Source organism: Panicum virgatum, chromosome 5K (genome assembly GCF_016808335.1).
Source record: "Panicum virgatum strain AP13 chromosome 5K, P.virgatum_v5, whole genome shotgun sequence".
NCBI classification, from domain to species: Eukaryota; Viridiplantae; Streptophyta; class Magnoliopsida; order Poales; family Poaceae; genus Panicum; species Panicum virgatum.
Window position 1 is genome coordinate 4,233,511 of NC_053140.1, and position 23,607 is coordinate 4,257,117.

The 23,607-nt window shown below is 47.5% G+C and overlaps 3 protein-coding genes across 3 annotated transcripts; 1 reads left to right on the plus strand and 2 right to left on the minus strand.

Annotated features, from left to right (window-relative positions):
* Positions 1-1,376: 1,376 nt before the first annotated feature.
* On the plus strand, positions 1,377-2,776 carry LOC120705754 (WRKY transcription factor WRKY24-like). The gene is made up of 3 exons (XM_039990259.1): positions 1,377-1,774; positions 1,873-2,049; positions 2,133-2,776. The coding sequence occupies exons 1-3, from the start codon at positions 1,491-1,493 to the stop codon at positions 2,389-2,391; spliced, it is 720 nt and encodes a 239-aa protein (XP_039846193.1). The 5' UTR covers positions 1,377-1,490; the 3' UTR covers positions 2,392-2,776.
* Positions 2,777-6,510: 3,734 nt separating this feature from the next.
* LOC120705755 (probable WRKY transcription factor 72) lies at positions 6,511-8,791 on the minus strand. The gene is made up of 4 exons (XM_039990260.1): positions 8,585-8,791; positions 8,387-8,455; positions 7,644-8,255; positions 6,511-7,545 (listed from the first exon to the last, which is right to left on the minus strand). The coding sequence occupies exons 1-4, from the start codon at positions 8,657-8,659 to the stop codon at positions 6,775-6,777; spliced, it is 1,527 nt and encodes a 508-aa protein (XP_039846194.1). The 5' UTR covers positions 8,660-8,791; the 3' UTR covers positions 6,511-6,774.
* An 8,582-nt stretch (positions 8,792-17,373) lies between these two features.
* LOC120705756 (plant cysteine oxidase 2-like) lies at positions 17,374-20,842 on the minus strand (the record flags this gene model as incomplete). The annotated part of the gene is made up of 5 exons (XM_039990261.1): positions 17,374-17,916; positions 18,398-18,619; positions 18,709-18,847; positions 18,958-19,076; positions 20,482-20,842. Coding segments are annotated over 5 exons (960 nt in total), but the record flags the coding sequence as incomplete, so codon positions are not given.
* Between the last annotated feature and the right edge of the window lie 2,765 nt (positions 20,843-23,607).

A 23,607-nucleotide genomic window follows, 5' to 3' on the forward strand; every position in this document is an offset into this window, starting at 1 on the left:
TAGAGCATGTTTGGACATACAAATGCTAAAATTTAGCACTAGTTCATCCAAACGGACTAAGCTTTAACCAAGATTAAAAAACTTTAGCAAAAATATGAGTATGGTGCCTGCAGAAGCATCTTCGGCTCTTCGCCGACTCTCAGATCATGTCACGGCAGAGCTGATGGTTTATATTTTTTATATATGTGCGAATTAATTTCGTAGGCGCAGCCTTCCTCGATCAAGTGACGCCACCCACTTAACCAGGCAGTAATAATTAATCAGCAACTGCTGGCTACGCTGGGTCCTGGTAATTTCCGAGTTAATTAACTAATAATCATGCACGTGCTGGAGAATTGACGTACGTCATGGTTGGCAAACATCGAGATCCTCCATGGATACATCACTAGTGTGCTAGCTGACCGACGATAGATCGGGCAATGCGCCAACGCGTGCGTGGTGTATCTAGGACGACGACTAGACCGCGGTAAAGTTGACGCCAACGATCGTTACGTTAGCGAGATTCAGTTAATGTAATTCCAAGTCACTGTCGCCCGTCGCCTACCTCACGTACGCACACGCAGCATCATTAACCGAGGTAGATAGAACGACACCGTGTCCCCGGCGTCGTCGGCGCACGGCCACTACTTTCTACTGCCAGCACTGCTGCTGCTACGCCGGCGTCAGGCCGACCTAGCTCGCCGGCGAAAGTGAGACCAGGCCAGCTTCGTTGCTAGCAGAATGCGAGGCTGATAGGCTCGTGAGTCGTGACAGGTGTCGCCTGCCCCCCCGCGGTCAGGTGCGCCGTACCGTGCCCAGCGTGGCAGTAGTGCGCGCGATCTACCGATCGATACATCGATAGGTCAGGAACACGGGCGATGGATCTTGGACTCGGACGCTATTTTGGACCCGAGGGGGGAAAAAACTTTGGACTCGGAATCGAGGTCGGCACACGGCTGCGTTTCAGCTTTTTCAGGTTTCCTTTCATTTAGACGGCCACGATCGCTCCGCCTGTACGTAACGTGGTGCATCGGACGGCCGGAAATGCACATGCTGATCGCGTGGTAATCCATCCGTGCCCAGCCGTGCAATCATGCATCTCACGGTCACCACTCACCACCCGTAACCAGCGGCGGTCGCGGCTCTCCCTCCTTGACTGATGACTAGCTAGGGTTACATTTTTTGTCCCGTCGAAAAATTCCAAAAGCGCCGGGCAGGGGGCGTCACGTCGCCGCCGTACCAATCGACACGTGACGCATCCGAGTGAGAACCTTCGGATCAGGATCGGGCCCTCCGAAATGAAACATCCATGAAGCCTGCTCGATCGATCGCTTCAGGGTTCAGACGACTTCGAGCTCAGCAGCAGTAGCTGATGGCTGCCTCGCGCGGGCGTATAAATTGCCGGGCCTGACACGGGGAGTTCAATTCCGTCGTCAACAGCAGCGCGGCCAGTGTAGCGGAGGGGTGGAGCAGTGATCGGTGTGCCGTGTGCGAGCGTGCAGTGCGTGCGCATGGCGGCGCAGCTGGGACTCGTCGGCCACGAGGCGTACGCCGCCGCCTGCTCCTACCCGCCGCCCGCCGCCGCCTCCTCCTACTTCTTCCCTCCCGAGCTCGTGGCGGACAGCGGTGGTGCTGGTGCCGTGATGATGGAGTTCCCGCCGCCCGCCGCCTGCACGGCTGACTACTGCCTCCCGGAGATCATGGGCGCGCGAACGCACGACTACTACTGCTCGCCGCCGGCGCCGGCGCTGGCCAAGGGCTGCGCTGCCGCTGCCGAGAACGAGATGATGAACATGTAAATTCTTAGTAGTAGCTTGCCTTGGAGTGTGCAATAATGTGTGGAAGAGATGGTCATGCAAGGTGCTGATGAGTTGGTGGTTTGGTCGAATCCAGGAGCTACGTGGACGATGGCGGGAGGATGACGATGATGGGCGGGTCGGCTGGGAACGGCGGCCGTCAGCCATCGCCGCGGATCGGGTTCCGGACGAGGTCGGAGGTGGACGTCCTGGACGACGGCTTCAAGTGGCGCAAGTACGGCAAGAAGGCGGTCAAGAGCAGCCCCAACCCGAGGTACGCACCCGCCCGCCATTGCCGCCGCACGCAGATTATATTCCACGGTCGCGCCGCTCATCAGCGGTCGATCGGCGGTGCAGGAACTACTACCGGTGCTCGGCGGAGGGGTGCGGCGTGAAGAAGCGCGTGGAGCGGGACCGCGACGACCCACGCTACGTCGTCACCACCTACGACGGCGTCCACAACCACGCCGTGCCCGGCCGCGGCGGCGCCGCCCAGCAGCCGGCGCGCTCGGCGGCGCCCCTGGTGGCGGCGCCGTGGAGCGCGCCCGCCGCTCCCTGTGACCCGTGGGGGACGCAGCTCCATGCCGCGGCTCACTCGTCGGAGTCGTCCTACTGATGGGCCATTTCTAGCTTCCTACGCACCACCATGTAAAATGTTCAGAAATGGGGAGATCGATCCCTGCTTTTTTTGGGTTTGTACCATAATAGTTACACGATGAATCGGTTTGTCTGATTCGCTTGACTGGACATTACAGATTCCTGTGTGTAGTTACTTGTTGTAAGATCTTACATTCTTACTCCTTCCATTTTTTAAAATATATGGTGTTTAGGGCAAGTTAATTAGTTTATTTTAAATGAATTTGCCAATCGATCCTAAACATAATATATTTAGACATGGAGGGAGTATTTTGTAGTACTGATCCAGCTGCTAATCAAGCTTTGGTGGGAACACATCATGGAATTCTATGGTCAATAAGAATGGGGATTGCGCCTTTTATTTCTCTTTTTTAGCATAAAAGGACCGTTTTATTTCTTAAGGTGTTGTATTGATAATATATTGTTCTTGTCAAAAGAAATGAAAAGGCAACCCTATTTCAGGAGCTGATAAGACTGAGCATATACTGGTAAATGAGAGTAAATTCATATTTCGCGAAGTAAACTTATATTGCAAAAAAAAACATCAATTAGGGCGCGCGACTCCATTCATCAGTTAGCCATGTCGTCTTGTCTTCTCTTACGAGGACTCTGCAACTTACGGTGGTTGGTTTGCTTGGTTCAGACTTCAGGTCAGAGTTTCAAGTGCTGTTATGTGTGATTAAAATCGAAGCATTGAAGTAGTAGTTTGTTTGTCAGGTCTCAATACTGTGGCTAATTCATCTTAAACAGCACAGTTCGGGGATCGAAAAAAAAACTCTTACACTTGAGCAAGGGGTTTTGAACAAATTAGGTCTGATAGGTGAATGAACGTGATGAACTGAACATAGCCCACCTCTCAAATTAGCTCGCACCGGTCGGACCGAACGCAGGGCGAGATGGTGCTAGAGGCGCTATCGACTAACCCGGCCCAATCTGATATCGTCGCAGTCCTTAATACCGGTTGAAATTCTGTTGTCATTAATTCTAGGGGAAGTCTGAATGTATGTATATGGCCTGAAAGCGCTGTTTCAGAAACTGAAGAACACATAGGCAGGCAGAACCTGTAACATCCAGCCTCGCGGGCAGTCCGCTTGGGGCTGCGGACGGTCCGCGACGGCCCTGCTTCAACCACTCCAAGACCGAGGTTCGTCGGTCGCCGCTACGTGCCGACCGACGAGATCGTCCCTGCCCATTCCCGTATGCCGCATTGAAGTCGCGCACCGCCCCAACCCACCCCGCGCCCACTCCCTCACTCTCTCTCTCTCTGTTCACTCTTCCTCTCCCTCCCGACGCCATAGGCGACGTTTGAGCGCTCTCCCCTTCACCGGCCAAATCCGCGCATTCACCGCCCCCCATGGATTTCAAATCCACCGCACCGGAACCTTGACCACCTCCCTAGCTCCCTCCTCAACCCCTCCAACCACAGCCACAACCCCCACCTCGCCGGGAATCTCGGATTCCCCGGCCGTCGGTCTTAGTTTGGTCCAAACTTGACCTCACCGTGGAACTCCATCGTCCGAGCACCGTTTCCTTCGCCCAAGGGCTCAAATCGATTGTAAGTGAGTCGCTAATGCTCATGCTCCCCTCGTTCCTCCACGTTCTTGTTGTTTCCACGCACGTTCACGATGATGTCGTTTTGACCGCCACGGGCCGCATGTCGCCGACTAGGTTAGGCTTGAGTTCTTCGCGTGCATCACCCATGCCCGTGTGCGCCTCGTCCAGTAGATGGTGTAGTGCTAGCCTCGCTGTCGGTCGGGCCACCATCGGCGGGAACGGCGCGCCGCGGCGCCACGCCGGCCTCACTGGTGGCGGCGCGCGGTGTCAAAAGATAGGAATCGCGGACAGTCCGCAGATCAAGTTAGAAGTTGTCCAAAGATGATGTTGTCTCTGGTGTTTTCGTAGAATTGAACTGCGGACGGTCCGCTATTGGAGAGCGGACAGTCCGCCGTTGAGTTCGAAATTTGTCCAGAGACGATGTTGTCTCTGGTGGGTTTCGCAAGGTTGAACTGCGGACGGTCCGCTAATGGAGAGCGGACAGTCCGCCGTAGAGTCTAGAATTTTGTCCAGAGACGTTATCATCTCTGGTGGAATTGACAGAGTGAACTGCGGACGGTCCGCCAAGGAGGGCTGGACAGTCCGCCGTAGAAATTAAAAATTTGTCCAGATGCGTCGTTGCCTCTGGTGGTTTTGCGGAGTTAAACTGCGGACAGTCCGCTATTTTGGAGCGGACAGTCCGCCGTATAGATTTGAAATTGTCCAGAGAGGTAGTTGGTTCTGGTGGGTCTGCAGAGTTGAACCGCGGACGGTCCGCCACTTGGGTGCGGGCAGTCCGCAGGGCATTTCAGTTTGAAGTATAGTAGTTGCATCATTGAGCTGCACTCAATTATTTCATATGCATTCGTGTAGCATCCGCCGTTTGAGGATGTCGTGTTTGAGGTGATTGCGGCACCGCAGGAGCAGCCAGAGCAAGCCCAGGAGGAGAGGCGTGAGAACCCAGCCCAAGGCCCGCCTGACCCTAGCTCTGAGAGCAGCCCGAAGGCAAGCCCCGGTGCACATCCGATTATTTTAAATTATGACACATTTATATGTCTCCATTATTTGTGCATTAGGTTTAGGGATTGTTTGCATGTATTTACTTTTGATGGTCTCTCGTATGGCTCGACTGACTATACGCTGGTGGGGCGGTCCTGTAGTTTGTGGCGGGGAGGGGAATGGTTGGTGCGTGTGGTCCGACGGGGCCTAAGCGTGCCGTGTTGGTTAGGTCTACCTTGCAAGGTTAAATCGAATCGATTCGCCGTGTCTCGCGGATATGAGGGCCTCGATCTCTTTGTCGCCTCGTAGAAATGAATTAGAAATGTTAGTGATAAATGATATTTTGAATCATTATTGTAATGCTCCAACATGATTGTTGTAGATATGCCAACATTAGATGAGAGTCTTTCTATATAGAACATGTGGCTAAAACATTGAAAGTAAGGATTCAACTGTAGATGCTTTTCTGCAAAACAACCCGCTGGCCAGAAAGCCGTGCATATCTAGATAGAGGCTATGTATACCCCTGGTCAGGTAAGCCTCGCTGAGTATTAGTATACTCAGGGTTTGTTACCACAATTATTTCAGGGCACCTGGACGTTGACTTCTGTCCCTGCTGCGTTAAGTTCATCCGTCGGGACGCAGTGGGATGGGAGGTTGTGGAGCCCGACACCTAGTTAGGAGACTTCTCGTTGTACACTTGTGGCAGATGTAGGCCTTTTACATCTGTTCGAACTCTAGATTCGGTGATGTAAAGTTTGTAGATTATACAGGTATTTAAACTTGGTTTGAAAAACTTATGGCAGAATCTCGTGTATATTGTTGTATTTTCAAATATGTGTCGTGCTTGTACCATCTGCGCTCACCTTCGTGTGAGACTATCGGTGATGTTTCGATCGGGACATGGACTGAGAAAGGGCTGTCAAATTAAACCATTAAGCTAACGCGCCCGATATGTTCAAATGACGGCCATTACGTTTAATTTAGAGTTTTATTTTGGCGGTTCCGTCACAGAACCTGTTCCAGAATCTGAAGAAATGGACAGCGCACACACTAAGACAATCAACTGAGAGGCTCCTAAGTTTCCTCCAGTGGATATTTAGTCAACTTTGATTGGTTCGCCGGTCGTTGTCATCTCTGACGAGCAAGCAGCTGCCTCTCTGGCTAATCTCCAACTAATGCGGTGGTTGCTTGACCTGGTTCAGATCAGAGTCCCTCCAAAGTCATGGTAATCAACATTAATTCAAATTTGAAATTTATATCTCGCATGTGGTGTTTAATTTCCTGGTATTTGACCCTCTCTGCAAGCTCAATTCGTCTACATCAGTGCCACTTCCTCGACAGGGCTAACTGATCGATCGGACAGCGCAGGCGATACGATTAGCTCTTGAACAAATCAAATGACCCTTGATCTTCCATGATTCCATCTCAAAACCTCAGTTGGGACCTGGGCATCTGGCAATGGGCGAATATTTGACGGCTTCTACAGCTTCATCATTTATCATGACCGCTGATCTTAATCATGCTGCACTTGCAGTTGCAGGTTCAGAGTTTAGACCCCATCAGATTTAGCTGGAACAACCTGATCAAAACTTCTTTACTTTTAATTCCACCCATTCATGGTAGATACAGTTTACTCATCCGCTCTATGTACTCCGATTGATCATTTCATCCCTGTTACATAGATATGATCACCATTTCTTCCCAAGCCAATGACTACTAAAAACTCCAAAACTAATCCGATCAACAAAGTAATTAACCACGATGCACTTATTAATTACATATGAACCACTGCCCTACACAAAATCTAATTCGTGCGTGCGGGCGCCGATCACTTCTGGGCGGCGGCGCCTCCGCCGCGCCCCATGATCGACGTGATCGCCGCCACCAGCGCAGTCTGGAAGCTCGGGTCTGACGTGATCGCCTTGGCGAGCGTGTCCGTGACGGCCGGCGCCACCGCGCCATGGCCGGCCCCGAGGCTGCTCGTCCTCTGCAGGTACGTCTGGGCGCCGTACAGCTGCTCCGGCCTGGACGACCCGCCCAGGCCGCCGCCGAACAGGTGCCCAAGCGCCGGCGAGCTCTTGCCGTAGTACGACGGAGGCGCAGCGCCGTACGCCAGGTACCCACTGCTCCACGCCGCCGGGACCGCCTTGGACTCGTAGCCGGCCGCGGCGGCGGCGGCGTACGGCGAGGGGTGCATGAGGGAGTGCGGCGGCGCCGGGGTCGTGAGGTCGAGCGTGATGGTGGGGCACGACGCGGCGGTGGAGACCATGGTGGTCGGGCCGAGCAGCCCGGCGGCCGCGAGCGGGAGGTGGTGGCCGTGGGCGAGCGAGGCCGGGGAGGAGGAGGAGGTGGAGCCCGAGGTGAGCATGGCCGCCGCGGCGGAGGTCGTGGACGCCATGGCCGTGGCCGCCGGCGGGAGCTGGTGGTTGTGCTGGCCCTCGTACGTGGTGATCAGGATCGACGTGTCCTCGGCACACCGCTGCACGTGCTTCCTCACCGGGCAGTGGGGCGCCACCGTGCAGCGGTAGTAGGCGCGCGGGCAGGGGTTCCCCTTGGAGATCTTCTGCCCATACTTCCGCCATTGACAACCATCCGGCATCTGACGATCACCAGAACGACGACATGAATTAGCTCCGACCGGCATAATTATTTTCTTGTTCGTAGTAGGGCAAGAAAGGTAGCAGACGTGTCACGTACCGTGGGAGTGTTGCATTTGACCCTGACGGAAACCCTAGCCTTCTTGGCCTGCTGCTGGACCTCGTCGTCGGCGCCCTCCCCGGCGCTCGGGCTCTTGCGCGAGGTACCAGCAGGCGGGCACGCGTAGGCGTCGTCCTGGGCAGGCGGCTTAGCGGCGTCGCCGGCGCTGCTGCTGTCGGAGCTCAGGTTCAGAACGGGCGCCGCCGACGCGCCGCTCGCCTTGTCGTCGTCGGCGGACAGCCCGCTGCCCGGCGCGATGCCGAGCCCGAGGGAGAGCTGGCCTTGGTCGGCGGTGGTCTCGGCGGTGCCGCCGGACGAGGACGAGGACCTCTCGTGGCCCTTGCGGCGGGCGCCGTTGGACCGCGTGCCGAGGCTCAGGGAGACGAGGTCGTCGGCGTCGTCGGCGGCTCCGGTGGGCAGCGAGGCCGCCGGCGCCGGCGCCGCGGGGAGCTTGGCTTTGGCTGCTTGCTCGTGCACCTTGACGACGTCGAGGAAGTGCGTGTGCAGCAACTGGTACTGGCTGACGATGCGGGACAGCATCGTCTTGAGGCGCTCGTTCTCCTCCCTCACCTCACCCATCTCCGCCTTGGCCGCCTCTAGCGTGCGCTGTTCCTGCAGCAGAACATCCGTGCAGCAGTTCAGCGAGATGAGAATTACGTTGCCGGCAATAGAAATGATACCATCTTTCTCAAAATTTCAACCGATCGAATTTCAATTTCAATTCATCATGGAGCCGGATTTACCTGCTTGATGCTCGCGTCTCTTTGCGTTGATGGAAAGCTTTCGAAGACGATCGGGAGAGGGCTTCCCATCTGCATCCACAAAAGCAACCGTCATCCACATCAGATATTCAGATCTCCGTTGCGTTCAACTATACACAACTAAAGAACAAAAGAGCAAGGAATTGAAGAGGAAGAGCAGGTCATGTACTGAATTCGTACCGCTGCAATCTCCGGCTTGGCATCGGCTCTCTTCTCCTCCTTCACCGGCGTCGGCCTCTCGACGGCGACCTCCATGGCAAACAAGCTACTAGCTAGCTCGACTAGAGCACAAGCTAGTAGTAGGACTAGGGAACTCGCCGCCGCACTGGCCCACGTCCAGGCCGACCTGCCCCTTTTCGAGCAATAGCTTTTGGCAAGCAATGCCTTGTCCTGGCAGTAGTACCTCTGCCCTCTCGCCGTCCTTATAAAGAAGAAGAGGAAGGAAGAGACGAGGCAACGAGGCTTTTAAGCCTGCAGTTTCTGACTGGCTTGGAGTAAGCCAGACTAAAGAATGGCGAGATGCCGCACCGAATCCCAGTGGCCCGGCCAATCAGGGTCCAGTCGTCGTCGCCCATACGGCTGGGCGCATCAAAAATGTCAACCGGCTTAGCTTGTCATTGCCAGCCGAGCCCACGGCCGGGCCGGGGGGCCAGCAGGTTGCGGTGAGATAAGCGAGCGCAATAGAATACTCGCCGTCGTCCCCGTTGTCATCGTCGTCGCCGTCGTCGGCGTCGCGGTCCTCGATCCCCAAACGTGCCCTGCATGTCGTTGCCGCCGCGTCGCCGTCCGCGCTGGTCCACGCGCCAGGGCTCTCTACGCGAGCTACAGCTAGGTACTTAAGCTCTACTGCTCCGGCGACCGGCTGACCGCCGTTGGATCACTCGGTTAGCCGCCACCGCCGCCGCAACTTTGCAGGCGAGGTCGACGGGGATGGCAGCGGCAGGTTCTGACTTGTCCAGCTGACAAAATTCGTGCTGCGTTCTTACATGTTGCTGGCCCCCGGCGGCCGGCGTGTGTACGATACGAACGCGGGAGCTCGATCGCTCGCGCCCTGCATTTGTTTAGGGCGCCCGGTTGACTTCGTACGGCCGGTGGTGGGGGTGCTACCTGTCGAGTAGAAGAAGCAACCCGGATGTTGAGGAATTGTTCAGCCATCAGTGGATCAAATCTGAGGAAATTAAACAAGCTCGCCGAATCAGATTATCCTACTATACTGGAACTGACGACGCTTCTTCTCGTCAGATTTTAACAGGTCAAGCAGAAAAATGAGACCTGGATGAAAATTGAAAAGTACTGGTGTGCTCCAGCAATCCACATGCATGGGGATCGTTTACCTCTTGATCCGCGGTGAAGTATCTTCTTCTGAAAAGATCAACCTATACATAGAATGAAAAAGGATCAGATCTGGACGGTTGACCTAATCCTAGCCTCGTTTAGATGCACCGTGTAAAGTTTTTGAAAGAGAATCTTTTCACATTCGAAGTATTAAATATAAACTAATTATAAAACTAATTACAGAACTCGCATATAAACTACGAGACAAATCTAATGAGCCTAATTAATTCATCGTCAGCATATATTTACTGTATCTTTACTGTAGCAATTTATTGTCTAATCATGGCCTAATTAGATTCGTTAGATTCGTCTCGCAATTTACAAGCAAACTGTGTAATTAGTTTTTATTTCGTTTAGATTTAATTCTCTATGCAGGTGCCGCAACATTCTTTTGGAATTTGGAATTTTGAATTTTAGATCTAAACAAGGCCCTAATGTATTTTTTATCGGATTTGGAGCAAAGCGGATATTACATGGATGCGTATACGAACATGGATTATTTCAAATACCGAAATCGGACGTGATTGGACTGGCATTGAAGTGAAAGTAGACTTCAAATGAAGTTTGTGCTGTTCAGTAATTCAAAAACTAGAGCTTCTCTTCAATTCGTTTTTTTTTTTTGTGTGTAGAAAAAACTTGTCTTCGGACTTTACTTAACTACATACTCAACCACTGAAGGGCATATTCGGTTTGGAGGGCATTGACGGTTTGTTCGGTTTGAAGGGGAATGGAAAGGGTTGGGAGGGATTTAAATCCCCAACAAGCTAAGTTAAAACTTAAAATCCCCCTCATCCCCTCCAATGAGTCCAATCCCTTTGTGGAGTGGATTACACGCTCCCAAGGTGGATTTTGTTTGCGAAATACGAAGCGTCCAATATGCATCAAAAATCTTGTCCGGTACAGAACCTTCTTGCATGTAAGAAAGGTTTGTGGTTGGCTCATCAATGATGTGACGGCCCAATGATTCTAGAGTCTGATTGTTCTAGTTGTGTGGCTGTTCTTGCTGAGCATGGAATTAATCGTTCTATTCATGCTAGCTTGGTAGAAGATAGCAAAAACATCATGAGAATGCTGGGAAATGTTTGTTTGGTCAAGATCAATAGAGCTGAATATAGTTGCACATGAATTGGCACAGCATGCTAGACGAGCTTTCAGCTCCGAGGTTTGGTTAACAGAAGTTCCTAGTTGTATACAACATGTTGTTGTGCTCCTAGATTGTAACGAGACCTAATTAAGCTTAATGATCAATCTTTTTTCCTCGCAAAAAAAAAAAGATCCCAAAGCAGAACAACAGATTCTTCCACGAGCCTGTTGAGAGACCGTGGGAGGCGTCACCCTTGGGGGGATAAGGTCCCTCCCCTCCCCTCCCCTTTCCTAGTCGCGTGTCGGCGTGTGAACAGTACTACGCGTAGTACTCTGCGTGTACCGTGGATGGGGGCCCACAGAGTCAGCACCACCCACCCGCTCGCGTTTCGCACCATGTGCCGAATTTGTAGAGGTGTGGGGATCGGACTCGGAGCCGGGGGGGTGGGCGGAAGGAAGACCAGCAGCTGCAGCCTGCAGGGACCAGGGAGGAATAAACAAGGCGCGGCATGTGACGCGAACGCGACGTGAGATCGCTGAGATGGGAGAAGCGACTCCCGATCGAGCCCGCATTGATGAGCAGCGGATACCATCCATCGATCCGTGCGCGTGCGCATGCGAATGCGACGCGACCACGCACCTGCCTGCACGCGCACGCACGCAGCAGCTTCTTCCGGACCATCCCAACTGGTGTGCCGCGACCGCGACAGTTCAGTGTGTGTTGCGACTATTCGCGTGTTGCCAGCCAATCGGCTTCAAGTAAGATTTCAGAGGATCTTTTTTTTTTAAAAAAATGTTTGGGTAGGGGAGGGAGGAGGTTTTGGTTGGCCTACCTGTTGAGATCCCAGCAAAACCCGTTGAAACTGTTGCGCCATAGGCCGTACCCGCCGGGATCCTCCACGACTACCTCGCCTTCGGCCTTCCCTTCCCTCTCTGTTCCCATCTTCTTCTTCTTGTTGTTGTTGTTTTTGTTTAATCGGCAGGCATGGAGGGCGTGACCTCACCTCACCGCCCGTTGAATATGGTAGCAGCCTTGATCCGTCTCCACCGCGACCATTAACAAAATTGGCCGTGGTGATCGTGGTGATCGATCGTGTTCCCATCGGCCGCTACAGGGCCCGCGCAGCGCGGGGCCCACCGGCGCGGAGACGAACCGATGCGCCCTTCTTGCTGGGTCTGAAACTCTGAATCATCGGATTGCCTGAAGAAAGTAGAGTACTACTACTCAAAGCGCCCTCATGCTTCAATGACAGGCGCTGCAGCTGCCACGGCTCCCATCAGAGGGTTTACGTACCTCGGAAAAATGAAGGCAAGTCTGCGTTTCAGTTGCACCTGACCTTTTGTGATTCAGAATTTCAGATAGGAGAGCTTTCGCATTCAGGGGAGGATTTGGTCCAAGGCGGAATCGCCCGTGACGTATGATCCCTATACAGATGGTGTCATGCCATAGCACCATTTCCAACAACGAGAGAGCACGCATATTGGATTTGAAAAAGGGCACACCCGCGGAGAAAAAAACGGCAGAAAAGATAAATAAGCACATGGAGGTTGGATGATGGACTCAGTTCAAGTAAACCGCAGGTTTAGTCAACGGATGCATCAAGGAGGCGTCTTTCCTACCTATTCCTAAATGAATACAGCTAACAACCAACAAAAGGAAAATAGTAAATGGGAGGAGTAAGCTGATGAGCCGACCTTGTTTGTCGACGCACCATGTGAAGCCAAGCTTTTTCAACGATCTGGTCAAATCTTTGGACCTCAAGTGGGGCAGGAGCGATGCAGATTTCCATCACATTTTTCTTAAGGAAAGACCCCATGCACCCTCCTTGGTCCTTGCACAGCCCAAAGAAATTAAGCGAAAACAAATGGTTTCTCCTCTTGTTCCCTTCCGGTGTTTGATGCTTGGAAGCCACTACTGTTACATCATCATCGCTCGGCAAATTTCAAAACCGGCGTCGCAAATTCAGACTCACCCTACCGACGGTCCTCGCCGAGTTTTCCAGGTGTCAAATACTGCTGGCAGTGGTTTCGTTTCATGGATTACTGAGTCCTGAAAAGAAAACTGCAAAGTCAGAAGGAGATCATTCTGGGAAGTCGTCTTTCACATGGATCAGTTCAGGGAACTGCCCTATGGGAACAATTGTAATGTAACTTAGCCACAAAACGAATAGATTAATAGCAAAGTTCTTGCAACCTGTGCATTCAAATAGTCGAGGTCAACAATTTGTCAGAAATTATGGAAGTGTCAGATCATGGATCTGCCACACCAGAACTGAAACTGAAGACTAATGATGGACAGATATAGTATGGCCCTGTTTAGTTGCCTTCAAAATTCCAAAACTTTATAAGATTCTCCATCACATCGAATATTTCAACCCATGCATGAAGTATTAAATATAGTTAAATAAAATAACTAATTACACAGTTTGTCTATAATTTGCGAGACGAATCTTTTGAGCCTAATTAACCCATGACGGGATAATAATTACCAAATACAAACGAAAGTGCTACAGTACTTTACACCCAAAAGTTTACGCATCTAAAAAAGGCCTATGTAATTCAGTCGCTACAGATCATACACCCCCAATAAGACTTTTCCACAGATTTGGAACAGTAACAGTTATTTCTCTCAGAAGACTTTGCGATTGCTTGACCAAGATCAAGACTTGAACTGCACTTTTTCCAATGCATGTGGAAAGGAAATCATCAACTCAACAGAAGTGGTAATAAAGTACAGGAAATTCACTATGTAAAAGAAGTGTTTGTTCCTATTTCACTTTCTTCGTAGAAACTAGTAGAGAGTATGACATCCACTTTCGCCAAATGTGTAAACTTCGGAACCATGCGTTTTGGACTACCAAACAAATAAGTCATTACAGTATCAAATATAGTACGTGTTTGGTTATTGTTTGTAGAAAATCAGCACGTAGTTCATGTCCATTTGTTCACTAGCCCCAGAGAGAGAGAGAGAGAGAGAGAGAGAGAGAGAGAGAGAGAGAGAGAGAGAGAGAGAGAGAGAGAGAGAGAGAGAGAGAGAGAGAGAGAGAGAGATGTGAATGTGAATCGAGATGTTGAGCAGCCCGGGTTCGTTCATTGATAGCTCAAAACAAACGTTCTTTAACACCGAATAACATCATAAAACTTTCTGTATGGTAATGACGGCACATTGTGATCTCAACTTGGAAAACAGCAAGGACCAGCATAGTCAAGCTGGGATCACTTAGTTTACTTAAACTAATGAGTAACGACAGAAACTTGATAATTAATTTCTGGACTAACACGCTGACATGGAAAGGACAAATCTGTGGATGCACAATACAACCAAGACTAGATTATCTGCTAATGCTAGTTAAACTGAACACCGATGGTGTGTCGTGGCTTATACCACACAGTGGACTGCCTGTAATTAACTGAGTTATTAGCAAATTAGTTAGGAGATGATGCTGATAGTAGCCTACTTGCTACTCGTTATATAACAACTGTACACGAATACTGACAGCTGTTGCTTGACCTGGTTGTTGATCTATCAAAATGAAGTAAACTTAAACAACGGGCTACTTGATGATTCTCACTATGCTTCCTTTAAAGGGTTCAGACAACAGCGATCGAGTATTGTTAATGATTCAAACTGCAGACGAAATATTAGCTTTTACTGAATGTAAAGAATGTTAACTTCAATTGACTTTTATGGATTAGTACCTAAGTTGCAGGGGAGGTTTCATTCAGCACGGTAGAATCAAGTAATTAATGAAAATAACATGTAATGTATGTTTATATGTTAGGTAAAAGCAATGACAGGACAGCACAGACATATGTGAAACTAGGTAACGTCAGAATTTTGACTTTGGATTACTGAGTTTCAGTGTACCGAGTACTATCCAAGTTGCATCTTCAACCCTGTGAGCTTACCATAGACTATTCTCTTTTGGCATGGACCTCACTCAACTATAATTTTATTCTTCATGCAATGGTTCATCAGCTATTAATTTAATATACCCTGTAATCATCATTAGCGATAATAGCGGGAATGAGCTAAAGATAAGGCTGTAGTAGTCAGCTTCGAGGAAATAGCCCAGCTCAACTTGTCTCCATGCCCACAAGAATGACGCAAGCTGTACTGTTGTTCTCGCTTACTTAACAATGACTTCCTAAAAAATCTGAAATAAAGGGGATATTTGGCAGGCTGCATAACTTTCAGAGGCAGGGAACTTTGTAATTCTCTGGAGCATAAGGTTGAACTTTCTTCTAAAGAAGGTTGAGCTTTGTTTTCCATTTTCTAAAAGTAGTATACTCTCTATCAAATTTGCAATATGAAATGAAATAAGAACATATAATTTAAAACAAAACAGAGGTAATTTGGGGAGCTGGGTTATTTCCTTGCAAAAAGATAACGAAACGTTCTGATGGCTCTCAAGCTTACTTGGAAAGCATGGCCACATGGGAAAACGACATCTTGCTGGCATCTAAGATGGTACTGCTGATAGAAGAAATTCTGAGAAAGTAAACCCAAAACATTCTCAAGCAGATCAGCTTCAAGTAAACCCCTGTGCCAAGACCATTGGTGCAATAATTGACTGCCTAATTAACGATTTGCTATAAAAACAGAATAAAATAATGTGACTAATTCAAATGTCAACTACTCGGTTGGTGTGCGAAAACCAAAGAAGATTCCGTCACACCAGCCTTTTTTTTCCCCAATGTGGATAAAATCACAAGGGGGGCGCTCAGCCGCTCACCTCTATCTTCAGCAACTAAGCAGATTAAATGTCAACCCTAGGTTTGTAATGTGTGAACACTTGCATCGGCAGCTTGGGCTGTGACAATATTGTACGGCAAGTCAGGAGGCTTCTCTTATCTCTGGTGACAATGCATGTTTGACATTGTAACATGATACAATACAATTATAATTGCATGATGGATCTAGGTCGTATTCATACCGAAGCATAACTGTAACTTCGGGATATCATGCAAAAGAACAAAAGATTCAGTACGAAACGAGTAGTATGTTTGATGAGTTTGAATAACGACAACCAATCAGTGCTTACCAATATGCCCCATCTATTCTTCATTCTGACCAAATTTCTCCAAAAACATTTATCTCATCTGTTATGAAGCCATTCAACTATTGAAGAGACCATCTATGCCCCCCCCCCCCCCCGCCCCCCTCTCGACAAATTGCACCTTGTAAACAACAATGGAATAACTTAAGTATGGCGTGTCTTCTTTCCACCAGTTGTATGGTGCTTGGCGCATGCATTCTTTGCAGTTAGGGCTGCTTCTTGAACTGTAAGAAAGCTTAAGTGGTGATATTATATTGTAATAAAAAGCATTAGAAAGCACCAATATGTAGGGTATGGGACATATACAGTAACTTCAGAAGATTACAAATTTTAGGAATTGAGTACCTATACTAAAGTGCCAAGAATTCGCGCGCTCTCAGGGGCCTTGCTACTGTTTGCGGGCCCCACGGGGGACGTGCACTGTTCACGCGGGTCCCGCAAAACTATTCACATGGGGGCCCACGTACTATTCAGGCGGGACCCACGTACTATTTAGGCGGGACCCGCGTGGGACCCATGTACTATTCAGGCGGGACCCACATGGGGCCCACGATTCTATTAAGTTAGTCTTTTTATCTTAAAAAATATTTTCCTTCTATTATTTGACAATACAAAATATATTTAACTACTTCCTACATACAAAAAATAATAACTAAACTTTGTATACTACATTTACATGTGGTAGTTGTACTACTTCTTGGGCTTCGATTTTCCTCCGTAAACCCACAAAATATAATTAAACTGTTCATTCATTTCTAATCTTACTTTTTTCCTACTAAAGTTAATTAAACTATACCTACTGACACAAAAAAAAATATTCCTAAGGAAAAATTACATGTACCTCTATACTACAATGCTTGAGATTTGCGCGCTCTCAGACACAAAACTACTATGCCCGCTTTACTATAATTTTTATATCTAACTCAATACATCGATACGATGTTGCTTCGAACATAGTAACGGATAATATCTTTCTATTAATATTTTAGGTCCACAACCTGACTAGTTTAAGTTAAGTCCCCCTGCACTTTAATTAATGATGAGCATAACGGCGGGAAACTTTCTGCAATCAATTCTCTTGGGAATCACTTAGCTGAAACCCTAAGAGTACAATAATACTAAAGTAAATAGAGTAACAAGAGTCCCAGGATTTTAGGGTGAATGATGGTTTCTTAAAAAAAAACAATCTGCTGATACAAGTATGCACCTGATAATTAAATAGCCAGAATTCAGAAACGAAGGACATGGAGCAACTGAAAGAAATTAGAATGGTATCGACCTAACGTGAATCCCCAGACAAGCGAGACATCAGGTTCCAAAAGTTTCGAGTATATATAAGAACCCAACCAAAAGTAGCAATAGCAAAATCTTCTGTAGGCAGCTTTAGCTAAATAAGTAAAAAATCTATGTAAAAAATTGAAATATCACATTTCATGCATAGTGGGTAGACCAACAATTATCATTGCTTCCTTCTGGCAAGGAAAATGAGTATGCATGCACAAAATCAAAAGTTATAAGTTCAGGAAAGAAAAGCACAGCTTTAATTCAATAATTCAACAATTTCCAGCACTGCAGAAGGTTGTGCCAATCAGGCAACATTTTTGTAAACCCAAGAATGGGTAGGACTAATGCTATCTGATAGACACTACAGACAGAACTGAGGGAAAGAACAAGTATACACCAAGGGGCTACATAACCTATTGAGCTGCCAAGCACGTTCCTTGTTCTCATTGCTTATTACTAAGTAATTCCAATTGGAGTAATGATGAACTGCGATTCAATGATGATCAACGGAAGCCTTAAGGCCCAGCTCTCTATGTACGGATTTCCATTTGGTCACCTTCATTTCAGCAATGTATTTACACCAAAACACATGTGCTCCACGAAACCAAGGCATCCTCACAAGCATAGGAGTTCACTGGTCCAAAATTCTTGGGCCCATATATGTTGATCCAACAAGATAAAAATCTTGTGGTGTTTCACTCTCTTCCAGCCATTCATATCTGTCACCTCCAGGCAATAACATCGAGCCTCCTGTGAAATGCACCTTCTCAAGTTAATTGGCATAATTTTATCTTTCTGTTAGAATGCTTACAGGTTGCAACGTATAATATGACCAGGGAACATGGTACAGGAGATTAAACTTAAGGTGTGAGTGGACAATATTCACAGTATAGTTTTAGCACTTTCAGTGAGTAGGAGCCTAAATTACAAAAAAAATAAAGGCATGATACTTGCTTAACTAATAGAGTTTTCTATGGGACTGCAGTCGTGATTTCAAAGGACAGACATACATAGATTTAATAGAATGGGCAGTATATAGGATATATATGGATATCAATACCTGATTTATTGTGTGCCAGAATTTAATTCTAACAACATATTTTGGATCAAGAATATGCATTGAAAGTTGAACCAGAAGACATAAATATACTAGGCCAAGCCAAATTGTTGGTTTACAAAGTAACAATATTCCAACACACCTAATGTACAACCATATGAACTGAGGTCTTACCAACAGAAATTGCAGATGAAGAGACATTGTAGTACTGGCAGTGCCTTCCACTGCCATCATCGTATGGAGGGCCAAGGACATCAAGCACTGCACAAGCATTCTGTGCGGTAAAGCAATGCATGTTACCACCATCTTCTGGATACAGTACTGATGTTTCGCGAGGTGCAGTCAAGATGCCATCAGACTTCACCTTTGCCAAACGTGGCCCTTGCAATTGAACATCTATGATCAAAGGAGAGAGATAAAACAAAACGTAATTTGTTAAATTATGTGTGAGAACGTTCTGCTCAGGAAAAATGAACTAATCATACCAGGTATATCTTGTTGGGCAGCAGCCCAGTCATAAGATTTCACATGCATGGTGCCAAATAAAAGTTTGCTAAACACAGTCATGCCAGGGTGATTATGAAGAGGAATGACACCCCTTGAAGGCAAGCAAAAGATGCCGATCTGTAGGAAAAGTACAGACACATATATATGCCTTAAAACTCCAATGGGACAGCTTCAGCATATGCTAAATAATCAAGTTCTGTGGTATTTTCAGTGATGAGTAAGCATACCGAGAAAGCCTCACACTTATAGAGGTGCAAGTAAGTGATTTTAGGAGTGCCATGGGGATCAACACGTCGAAAATATGACATGTTGGGCGTTAGGCCAACATCTGCTGCTGTAATACTATCTGCAGGACACAAACGACAATCTATATCAGCAGAACAGAGAATATGCTGAACTTGGATAGTGCAACTCTCTTACAGTCGCAGACCCCTTTAACTAGAACATGAGTAGAAAATAATGAATCATCATTGTAAACATGTGATAAACTCACCTAAAAAAGAACATGTGATAAACTCATCATAAACCTACACTTTTGGAACTCAGTGTAAACTCAAAGAAGAGAAAGCTCGTATGCAAGAACTATATTAGCTGCATGATAGGATTGAAGATTGATTGGCATAAAAGGCCTATGGATATCATGTTTACAAGTACGGAGCCAATATTGAAATGGTTTATCATCTCGTAAACTGGATTAAATTAAGGTGCAGCCTGCATTGTCATGTATGGTAGTAGCAAGAACAAATATATAGTGATATGTGCTATCTTCAGGGTGTGTCCTGAAAAAGGAAATCGAAGAACCAATTGGCATGCATGTGGACGTAAACATAACACTACGACTCTACGAGCACCATTGACATGAACACAAACATCACGGTACGTCCATCAGGAGGAATAAATAAAATATCCTCAAGGATGGTACGTCCATCAGGAGGAACGTGCTCAGCAAGCTTGGCAAGTTGCCATTAAGTAACTATTCATGGTACCTGGCAAGCTTTTGGCGGCCAAACGAAATAAAAGAGAACCCTAGTGCAGCTCCAAGATGGATGTAATATTGACTGTATCCCGCCCCACAAAGCGAGATAATACCAGCAGCTGCATCATATTTGTGTGTATACCATGGGCAGCACATGGTTTCTGGTATCTTTTGCCCCACCAGTCTTTATTTCCATCAGGAACATGCAACTGGCACAAGTCAGGCATTGAGTATTTCGTTCTCACCAATAGCATGCTACTTGCATTGCATCTAAACCACGCTAAAACGACATTGCACATTTGCATCACAGCATGGTAGCCAATGTGCTATTTCATTGGTTGGTTGCTGGTTTACTTGCAGATAATTTTGTTCTTGAGAAGAAGCCAACGGGTCTAAGTTAGTGAATCCACCTCAACCAATTGCACGTATACAGTATACTAGAATACTAGATAAGTCTAGAAAGATCATTTCAGTTTTTCTCAGTGGCTCAACAATCGTTTTCCTTATTTCCACCAAAAAACCAAAATGTAATTCTCAAAAAGCACTCTAAGCTTTACCAGCCAAATCTATTTCAGGTATCACAGGATCCAAATGGTTACTTACATCCCCACGCCCAACTATAAACTACGATTGTATGAACGAAATGGCCACAGATCTATAACGTCGAACACAACGCATGCATAGCACACAGCGCACACAGCAGGACCACAACCACGCGCGCACAAAGGTGCGATTTCTGGAACCACAAGGTGAGCAGGCGTTGAGAATCAATTACCTAGAACGGCCTTGACCCTCTCGATGCCGGCCGGTGGTGGAACTGCGCCTTGACCAGCGTCGTTGAAGACCTCGCGGCACGCCTCGAAGAGCCGCTGCACGGCGGCGACGGGCGCGGCCATCGCTTGGGGCGCCGCCCCCGCGCCGCGCCGCGGCCGTCGCTGCCGCCGCCGACCCACGACGCCGACCTGCTGCCCTCCAGCTCCGGGAGGCCGCCGGCGGCCTACACCCGCATCAACACCCTCGCGGGATTCGGGAACGCGAAGGGGCTTGAGGAGAACTGGGGTCGAGGGGCCGAAGGGTTTTGGAGTTTGGACAACGGCCGCCAAAGTGCTCGGAGTTCTTGAGTGGGCTGGGGAAATTTAGGTGTAACCGAAGATTTTTATAGTCGAATGGAGGCTGACTCCTGGGGACATGGGGCATTGTGAAATACTTTTGCTACACGGCTCCGCATTGTATCTTTCCTCCCACCACAAATAAATGGCGTTTTGAATTGCAATCAATTATTTCAAATTTTTATTACGAATACATTGAATTTGGATATTTAAAATAATACGAGTATTTATATTTGTGGATGGGGAGAGTATTTCAATTGATATCCACTAGCTATTTACAATTATTAGAATAATATTTGTGTTTGGTATGGATAATGGACCATATCATTTATTTGTGGTGCCATGGAATGCAAAGTGGTTTTAAAAAATAGACTGCCCAAGGTGAACTCCAAAATGAAAATTTGGAATATGACAATGAAAATCCTCTTTATTTCACACACGCTTGGGATGCATGAAAACAATAATAAGAAATAATGACTATTCGTTGCTACTACATTACACCAAATAATAAGAAATAAGAACATGGAATTTTCCGAAATTATAAAATAGAAAATTTTGCCATAGTATATGTTGGTAATAAGAGCTTAACAGCCCGAGCCTGCCAGTAATGATGCTTTGGCCTCTTACAAACCTTCCAAATATATGACTTCGTTAACCTAATCGCAAATACTTTTGCTTCCTATACGCTAAAGCGGAAGAAAATTGAGTATTTCTCTCTGCATTTTCGTCATCGTCCAATTGTGTTGCCAGCGGTGACCCCACCTTCACCGTCCCGTGTACACCAAGGAAAAATGGGTTTCAAGTTTTATAAGCTATCGGAGAGGGCGATTTTTTTATTTTTTTTATTTTTTATTTTCATTTTTTACAAAAATATATTTTCGTTTTCGAAATTTACAGGAATATACCCCGGCCGCCCCGCTGCCGGGCGACCGGGACCTGGTCGCCCCGCTGCGGGGCGGCAGGGGCTTTTGTGCAAAATTTTTATGAAAATATTTGCACGCAAGTCCCTGGGGCCGGTCGCCCGGTAGCGGGGCGGCCGGCCCCCCAGGCCGCCCGGCTGCAGGGCAACCGGCTCTCCCACTCTTATATAAGGGTTGGCTGATCCTCTCACCCCTCATTTGCATTACTAAAATTCCAGAAACCAAAAAAAAAGAGGAAGGGAGGGAGAGAGGCGAAGTCCTGCCGGATTTTCGAGCCGGCGACTGCAGGTAACCAAAATTCTTCTACGCTTATAGATTATGTTGTAATTATTTTTGTTGAAACAGTAGATTAGCAATCAATTTAATATCATGATTGTGTGTCTAAATATGTCGAGCAAGCTTCGTTTTCAAGTTTATTATGTTGACTACTATATTTCTCATGATGCGTATGGAGTAGATCTATCAAGTTTTGAACGAAGAGAGTGCAGAATAGATAAACCCTTAGAGAGGAGTTTTGGTTCCATACGCAAATGGCTTCACGAGATATTCAATATGAATCCAAAGACTCATTTCCTAACCGTTCAGACTGTGACGAATTGGGGAACTGAAGGGGATTTCTGGGAGTTGATGCTTATAGCAAATACCGAAGAATGGTGGACTTACATGCAAGCAGCTCTTGACCGCGGGTGGCCTCTTGCAATGCTAATTCAGATTCACCAGATGGCAGCCCATTTCGGTGAAGGGTCAACAAGTACATCATCTCATATGAACCAAGCAGTGGAACAAGAAAATGAAGATCAGAACATGCATATCACAGAACCTGAGTCGCAAGATATAGCTGATCAGGTAGGAGAAAAAGAAGATCAGAATGTGCTTGTCATTCAACCTGAGCCGCAAGGTTTAGCTGATGAGGGGGAGCAGATACCTGGAATAGTGGAAGCTGTACAGAATGAAGACCAAGAGGCTCGAATGATGGAAGAATGTGGGGACTCATCAGACGATGAGGACTACCCGTTGCTAGGTGAATGGCGAGACAAGGGTTTTGGAAATCCAGTGATACAGGATATTAGAAGTAATGAGTACGAATACAGAGAGAATGAGGTTGTGCAGGGGGCAAAGTATCCTAGCATTGAAGCTGTGAAAGATGCTGTGAAGCTTTGGGCTATATCGTTGAGGAAGGTATTCAGAGTTGTGAAGTCTAGCAGCAAAGAATATGAGGTGAAGTGTGTCAATGGCAATTGTACATGGCGAGTACATGCCTACAAGGGAAAGTACAAGGCACACTGGGAGTGTTCAATTGTTACACCACATACATGTAGATTAACTGTTGTTGCGCAAACTCACCGTAACATCACATCCACTTTCGTGGCCAAGAAGATGTATGGGGTGATTCTGGACAAAATTGATTATGAGCCAAAATTAATAATTAGGGACATCGACGACCATTTTCAATACAAAATCAGCTATGCAAAGACTTGGAGGGCAAAACAAAAAGTGTTTGAGATGAGATTCGGCACATATGAGGCATCATATGATAACCTGCCTCACATGCTGTCAGCAATTGTACAGAGAAATTCTGGAAGCGCGACTGATACCTACATTGTACCGAGTTTATGTGGGGGACCTGGATTTCTACTTCGTGCTTTCTTCTGCCTTGGTGTATGTGTGAGGGCATTTATGTATTGTCTTCCTGTTCTATGTATTGACGGCACATTCTTGACAGGAAGATATAAGGGGACAATACTGACAGCGATTGGAGTTGATTGCAACAAGCAGGTGGTTCCCATCGCCTTTGCTTTTGTTGAGAATGAGAACACAGAGAGCTGGTACTGGTTCCTTGAACGTGTGAAGATTCACGTTGTTGCTGGAAGG

Bases quoted from the DNA above. Each gene is read 5' to 3' on its own strand.
- LOC120705755 (XM_039990260.1), bottom strand. From the start codon at position 8,659: ATGGAGGTCGCCGTCGAGAGGCCGACGCCGGTGAAGGAGGAGAAGAGA. The intron at 8,456-8,584 runs GTACGAATTCAG...TTGTGGATGCAG, and splicing joins CCAAGCCGGAGATTGCAGCG to ATGGGAAGCCCTCTCCCGAT. The intron at 8,256-8,386 runs GTAAATCCGGCT...GTTCTGCTGCAG, and splicing joins GAGACGCGAGCATCAAGCAG to GAACAGCGCACGCTAGAGGC.
- LOC120705754 (XM_039990259.1), top strand. From the start codon at position 1,491: ATGGCGGCGCAGCTGGGACTCGTCGGCCACGAGGCGTACGCCGCCGCC. The intron at 1,775-1,872 runs GTAAATTCTTAG...GGTCGAATCCAG, and splicing joins GAGAACGAGATGATGAACAT to GAGCTACGTGGACGATGGCG. The intron at 2,050-2,132 runs GTACGCACCCGC...TCGGCGGTGCAG, and splicing joins AAGAGCAGCCCCAACCCGAG to GAACTACTACCGGTGCTCGG.